Source organism: Pseudoliparis swirei, chromosome 19 (assembly GCF_029220125.1).
Source record: "Pseudoliparis swirei isolate HS2019 ecotype Mariana Trench chromosome 19, NWPU_hadal_v1, whole genome shotgun sequence".
NCBI classification, from domain to species: domain Eukaryota; kingdom Metazoa; phylum Chordata; class Actinopteri; order Perciformes; family Liparidae; genus Pseudoliparis; species Pseudoliparis swirei.
The window spans coordinates 9,692,971-9,700,572 of record NC_079406.1 but is presented as its reverse complement, the minus strand read 5'-3'; the positions used below and the strand labels follow the sequence as shown (position 1 = coordinate 9,700,572).

The following is a 7,602-nucleotide window of genomic DNA, read 5'->3' as shown; positions in this document are numbered from 1 at the left end:
ACGTGAGACTCCACACAGAAGAGCCGGCCGGGATCGGGAATCAAATTCTATCCCCGATTGCTCTGGGTTGACAGTGCTAGCTTCTAGAACACCATGCAGTCCTGCTTTAGAGGGATGTGAAGTACAAAAGCATGCAAGAGAAAAACAGAAATATAAACTACTAAACAAAGTGTTGTAGTATATGTTGTAGAAAGAAGAACGATGTTAAACCAATATGAGAGTGGCTTTAGAAAAGTCAGATCTTTGACGTTAAGAAAGCGTAACATAGGCACAGGTGGAAGGTTATATAACTGGACAATGGACTTTTTTTTATAATCAAATAGAACATTTAAAGTAGTTTCAGAAATGTGGGAAGGTTCTGACCTCAGTATACAACCGGGTCAAACAGTTTGAGAGGATCCTTTAACTGAAGTGTATATGTCAGTATCGAATTTACAAGAATTTTTAAATGTGAGATATGCAACTGTAAAGAAAATGGTGAAATTTTTTGATAGTGTGCAGGAAGTTCAGCGTGGAAAGAGAAAGACTGAAAGGTTGGGGGGTAGCTATATGAAGTCTTTTGACATGTTTTACATTCATGATAATAACAATATTACTCTGTTTAAAATGACACATGTCCTAAAGTCATGATGATGGTGCTGTATGGACTGTCAACGTTAATTTATAGTCCACCCATAAACTTCAGAAGAAGGAGAAGTAGAAGAAGTCTGACGGCCTCTGCACCTGAGGCCGTCGACACACACCAGCTGAAAGAGGTTGTCTTGATGAAAATTGCCCCGGTAACGAGGAATAAAAACACCCCACAGTGTCCAGAGCCAGCATGCATCATGATGGTGTTCTTTTGGCAACGTGCTCTGCTTGTGAGCCTGGCTGTGGCCATGTCGGTGTATGCAGGTAATCTTGCATCAAAATGCTGGACACATTTCTGTTATTTTGATCTCACAAAAGCTTGTTTGAGTAGCAACTTGACTTCTTCGTGTCGTGTCCCCTTCCAGACATGAAGCTGGACTGGAACCGATTCTGTGACATTGGTGTGGAGGGCAGGTCCCGGGCCGATACCTCGCTCTTCCGTCTGGGTAACTGCTTCCCCACCAGCTTCTCGGCCACCGAGGCTGTTTTCAGCGTGGACTTCGACTGTAACTTCAGGAGAATTGTGCGAGAACCTCCACATGTCTACCTGCTAACTGAGTCCACAGTGTTTCTGCAGCTTGGTAACAGTTGTGACTCGTAGGTAACTGGGGATCGCTTGATGTTCACCAACGATCTGACCTACAGTTCCTCTTCTGACTCTGACCCTCAGGCCTTCACTCACCCCGTTGTCTGTGTATATGAGAGGTGGGTGTTTACACTACTTCAGCTTTGAGAGTTTGGTAACATGGCAGCTGTTGCTTTACTCTTACTTTTTGTTTTGTTGCAGGCCTGAAGACTGGTACCCGCGGCTTCATGCCCCAATTTTCAACACGTACGGTCTCGGAGATCTAGAGTTCCACTTTGGCCTCATGAATGGTGGGTGTAACCAGTGACCTCGCTGAGATGGCAGCTCTCCCAGTGACTCCTGTAACATAATGAATCCTCTCCATTTACTGCTGCAGCTGACTTCTCCGGCCCAGCTGAATCTACTACCTTTCCTCTGGGCTCCTTTATCCCGATCATGGCTAGCGTGGCCCAGGAGGCCCATCAGCCCTTGCTGCTGTTTCTTGAGGAATGCGTAGCGGCTACCACACCGGAGCTGCAGCCTGAAAGCACTTTGTACCCGATAATCGCCAATGAGGGGTAATCCGGTTTCACCGTTGTAGCATTTTGTTGTCCAGAAATCAAACATGACACTTTATTTTTCAACCACACAGATGTCTTGTGGACAGTCTGGTATCGCGCTCTAAATTCGAACGAAGGCAAAAATCCTCTGAAATCCACCTTTCCCTTCAAGCCTTTAGGTTTGGTCTCGGTGAAGAGGTAACGCTAACTTGTGCACATTAATTTTTAGATTTGACGCCAACTGCCTCGTAACCTCACTTCTCTATTTAACAGGTGTTTATTCACTGTAAACTTGTGGCTTGGGATCCCAACCATCAGGACAACAGCAAGAAGGCCTGCCACTATGACCAAGAGCATGGGTAAAAATGTTACTGAAAACATTCACAATATATTCTCTGGGTTCAATCTGACTTGTTTGATGGAACCACTGAGAATAATTTTCTGACCCTGATGAACTCAGCTGGGAGCAGTTGGACAACTCTGCCTCCCGCTATCTCTGTGCCTGCTGTGACTCTGACTGCAAGTCCAGGAGGGTCAGGAGTTCAGCATCAGGTATTGGTGACTTCTACTATATCAACTTGTCTGGTTTGACTTGTACTTAAACTTTTTATTTTAAAACAGGGAAGCGTGGAATGGCACAAAAAGCTGTCCTTGGGCCGCTGACTATCACTGATGTGAATTATTGATTGTCCAGGTAACCTTTTATATTAACTTTACATTGGTCTATATATTGAGCCTTAACTGCTACTTAATCCAGTCTTTTGTTCTCCAGGCCTGGATCTGTCTTGCACACTGGCTCTTCAATCTGAATTGGATTTGTACTGTTTTTAAACTTCTAAAAGTGTAATGCCTCCCCAATGTTATTAAAGATAACTATACTTGAAAGCTCTGCTTATTGATCTTGTGTGGGTTTTTTTTCTTGGCGAGTGCTTGACATGCACATCTGGTCCTCAACATACACCAGAGCTTTAATACTGGGCTTTACATTCAAGAAGCCTAAATCTCTAATCTATCACAACGTTTGTTTGAAGGTCTGTCATTGGGAACATCCTAATCACTGTCATGGTAAAATATTGATGGCTTAATATGTTGCTCCTTAATACACAGAACTAATTTATTTCTAAAACCCCTCTGCATTTTCTTTCTGTCCGTGGGGGTCTTTCAAGGCTAAACACAGTATTTTACAAGGGGTTGACTAGCCTTCTGTACTAGAACTAAATTGTAACATTTAAATGTTTAGTCTTGACGCAGCCTTATTACCCTGTCCATCAGATCTAACCTCTACATGCAGTGTTATCTGATCTTTCTGTATGTAATTCAGTCTATTGTAATCCACAGCAGCACAAATGTGTCACTTGGATGTGGTGTTACAATGGCTGTTGGCCTGTTGAGACGATAGTGGCATTTTTCTGTTCATTTTATTTCAGCTCAATTGACTTTGGCTCAACTGCAAATCCCATAATGCACCACCAGCAAACCAGTGCCAAGTACTTTAAATTGGAACACCTGCCAGGAAGAGTTCTCTCTCGATCTCTCAGGAAACATTTCAGCAGAGGCAAGAATTCAACTCACGGTACAACCAAAGAAGCCACTGTAACATAACTTGCTTGTCATATGCTTTCTTGTTTAAATGTGTTTGCTTGACATTGTTTAAAGTTTATTTCCATTTTTGTTTAGTGTTTTGAACCAGCCAACAACTAAAAAACATAGTGCTTTGTTGGAAAGAGTTGTCCCGTGCGTCCTCTGGGGTTCTTGTACCAGGACATTCAAGTTGGGTAAGAGTTGAAAACACCTATTATCCAAAAAGTCTCATGCCAACTTCAGTGCTCAACAATTTATGAATATATTTAATGTCACTTTTGGTGACTTTAAAAAAAAAATGACATTAAAACTTGTTTAATTGACTCGGGTTAAACTGCAATAGACATTTGAGGGTTGATTGGATAAAATACGTGCAGACTACAAACATCGAAATTGTGAAAGTACCAACCATGGCATTTGGGATTGAGGATGAAGGTTGGGATTACGGAGGTATGGATTGGCAAAGTGCAGTACAAAAGAAAAAAATGTGGTCATAATTCAAGCAGTTCAGTAGCTGAGTCTGATTAAAAGGTCAAGAAAGGGAAGGATAGTCAAATGTCGAGTGCTGCAATCCCAAATAACGATTGTAAAGTCACAGTTGTGTTTGAGCATTTCCATCTCGCTCTAGAGAAGGATGAAGGTACAGGGAAGTATGCAAAGTACTGGAATAACAAGCACATATTGTATATGCAGTGAGGGGAGAACAACGAAATGCTTTATTGAGAACATAGTGAATGGGGAGAGAGGCTCAGCGACTAGATTTAGGAGTCATTTCTAGACAAGGGTGTAGGTTTGGTCTCAGCATTGATAGGAACACTACCATGGCGACTAACGCTTTAAATGTAATTTTTCCAATTACTATAAAAACCTCTAAGCAGAAGGCTGGGTCTTCATTTTTTCCAGAGTGGTCTTTTTTATGCTTTGACACACTCAAAACAAAGTACCTTTTTCATTATAATGCAGCCACAGATACTGACTATATACCACTTTAGGGTTAGGGTTATTTTCTTAAAGACGTCTTTGTTCTTTTATTAAACTAAACGTCTGTTGTTGGTCGTCTACACCAGCATGTCATTCTGTCTCGACGTGTCGTTCACTCTTCTCGGCTCTCCGTCCCGCGCGCCGCAGAGCTCCATGCCGGCGTGCGCGCGCATCGGGGCGGAGCAACAACAAAAAATGTCACCTGCACCTTCCGCCCCGCGTCACCGACACGTCGCCCTCTGTTTCTCTGTGAATATCGAGGAGCAGACAGGAGGAAGGAGGCGGACTGCCGCGGCTTGACACTCAGGAGTGCAAACACTTCAACGCACACCGGAAGTAAACAAAGTTGCGTTAATTGCGTTAAAATATTTTAGTGCGTTAATCGCGGCCAAATTAATCGCATAGATTAACGTATTAACGCTGACAACCCTAATATATCACAGATCACAGTGCAGCTTTTGGGGGATTTCATTCCATCCCAGCTGGCAGGGCACAAATATAGAGACAGACAACCATCCACGCTCACATTTACACCTTAGGGCAATTTAGAGTCTCCAATTAACCTGAGCTGCATGTCAGAGGAACCTGGAGAACCCAGAAGGAACCCGCGCTGCAACGGGGAGAACGTGAGACTCCACACAGAAGAGCCGGCCGGGATCGGGAATCAAATTCCATCCCCGATTGCTTTGGGTTGACAGTGCTAGCTTCTAGACCACCACACTCAAAGAAATAACTTGTATGATTTACTTAATAAAATCCTCGTAACAATTTGCACTAACACTAACTAAGTAACTTTTACTGTTGAAGGATTAAGTAAATCCTAGACAGTGTTAAGTATAACATACTTAGTTTTAGAGTAAATAACCATGAAAATACTAAGTAATTGTTACTTAATTATGCTTAAACATAACTTATACTTATTTAGCTAATTAAGTAAAGTCTACTTAACTTTTTCTCAAACAGAAATTTCAATGTTATGAAATTATTAAGTAAAATCTATCATTTAGAGTTATGAATTAACTAGGTAGATTTTATTATACTTTATAAGTTAGGATTTACTTAATAAAATCCTCGTAACAATTTGCACTAACACTAACTAAGTAACTTTTACTACAGTGTTAAGTATAACATACTTAATTTTAGAGTAAATAACCATAATCTTTATACATCACAAATCACAGCCACAATGCAATTCAAAATATTTATTTTGTCAGCAAATAAGATTCAATTTTATAAAAACTCTTGTTTTTCTTAAATAAAAATTCAGTGTCAAGAAATTCACACTTAGGATAATAAAATAAAATACAAATATATAAACATTTGTTTTAATCTGCAATCAAGTGACAGAACTGGTGCCTAACTTGACACAACACCAACATGCATGTTGAAACAGCTGCTGAACATTTACAGTCTGTGTACATTTATGCAACCCTGCATCACAAAAATTACGTTCCCCCAGACCTAAAATTCAATTTGCAGTTACGTTTGACAAACGTATTTCTCTCCAGATTACGTTTGTATTTGACGTATTACAAATACGTCTCTGATCAACGTATCTTTGCCGTTTGTTCTCTCTTTTCTACAATTCTGTTATGAATTGGAAAAAGCGTCCTCTAGTCTTATTTATTATTATTTTATATGTTTCGCCTGCGTATTATGACAGCAATAAGCGTTGTAACGGATCATATGAATTGGCGTGAAGACTTACTGCTGGTGACTCTCCTTTATTTTCTTTCTTTAGGTGACAATACATTTATTAAAACTCGTAAACTATCACCACCTCATCACCACCTTAACAGAGTCAGTCCCATACGGGTCAAATCAACTATTAAACTTGTTATAAAATGCGCATCTGTCCGTAATCTACACCATAAAGTTCGCATTTTAACCTAAAACAAAGTGCACTTCCTTTTAACCTTTCAAAATAAATGTCAGATTTATCTGTTAAGCGTAAGTAGTATAAAACGTCTATTTTTATTCAAACAATACAATATAAAAGGCATACACACACTGACAGAAATACATAGACACTCACATACGTACACACACACAGGCAGAGACACACACACACAGGCAGAGACACACACACACATATACACATGCACGCATACTCTGCAGACTGACCCTTGACCTCCCAATTGTCTCTCAGATATAACCCTCCTGCTTTATATTACATCTATTATATCTTACCTAAATGTAAGACTTTGAGGTCGTGGGGGGAATCCCCTCCAAAACATTCACAAGAGAAAATTGTCACCGTGCCAATAACCCTTGTACGATGCTTAAAACCAGTCTTTTAGTAAATAAATCGCATCCGCCAACATCTCCTTGCCTTCAAGGAGGATCGATACGCCAACGGATCTTCTCCATCGGTGCCACGGACAACCACGATCCTCACGATGTGTTGAGATGCATCACTGCTGTCCACCTGTATATAACATACAATAAGAATTTAGACAATGGTATCAACATATTAATTAACTAACAGCTAATTAAACATTACACAAACTTTGATACAATAAAATGAATAAATCAATTTAAAAAACTTACCAGGCAGTCTTCAAATCACGCCTCCTCTTTCTCACCAAGGTACAGGATAAGGCTGGATAATAGTTTCGTTTCATCCCAATGCTTTGGTTCTGTGAATAAATAAATATGTTGTCAATACTGAACCCCTTGTTCATGCAAAATGAACTGCATACATCTGCAGAAACAGTGAAAGCAAGACTCATTTGTGGAAGCATGGAGTGTGGAGGAACATATAAGCAACAGAGTAGGAGTAAGCCCCTGTCAACAACCACTTGAGTTAAATGTGACTAAAAATAATATATCGCCACTCATCATCACTGAGAGAAAGCCCCGTCCCCTTTTACGGGCGCTGGCCAAACGTCAGTGCGTGTACAGCCGCACAAAACGCCTTTGTCAAAACCTGCCGGGCAAAACAGCGGTGTACCTGTGGAGCAGACCTGCGTGCGCAACCAACCGTTGATTTTGGGTTCAAGATATTTTAAAAAGAAAGGAAGAGTACGGCGAACACCACCATCTACTCCATGAGTTGTGTCTCGATGGCGAGGCTTTCAGTTGCACTTCCGAGCAGGAGTCAGTTGAGCACTGTGTTTTCTTGAAATAAAGCTTTGTTTTTACAATATTCTACTCAAAGCCTTGTTTCTTCTCATTGTCGAGTGTTATTTAAACCGCGCCCAACAAAAGAATGTCACCAGCCGCCACTGAATGAAACCGACAGAGAACCAGACAGCAAACATTAGCTAACACAGGCGCTGTCAT

The 7,602-nt window shown here is 40.9% G+C and overlaps 1 protein-coding gene across 1 annotated transcript; it reads left to right on the top strand.

The window, feature by feature from the left end:
• The first annotated feature begins 827 nt into the window (after nt 1-827).
• On the top strand, nt 828-2,586 carry LOC130209909 (zona pellucida sperm-binding protein 3-like). Its single transcript, XM_056439827.1, has 10 exons — nt 828-894; nt 996-1,153; nt 1,232-1,335; nt 1,418-1,506; nt 1,593-1,773; nt 1,848-1,953; nt 2,029-2,114; nt 2,216-2,307; nt 2,377-2,449; nt 2,528-2,586. The coding sequence occupies exons 1-9, from the start codon at nt 828-830 to the stop codon at nt 2,439-2,441; spliced, it is 948 nt and encodes a 315-aa protein (XP_056295802.1). The 3' UTR covers nt 2,442-2,449; nt 2,528-2,586.
• The last annotated feature ends 5,016 nt before the right edge of the window (nt 2,587-7,602 follow it).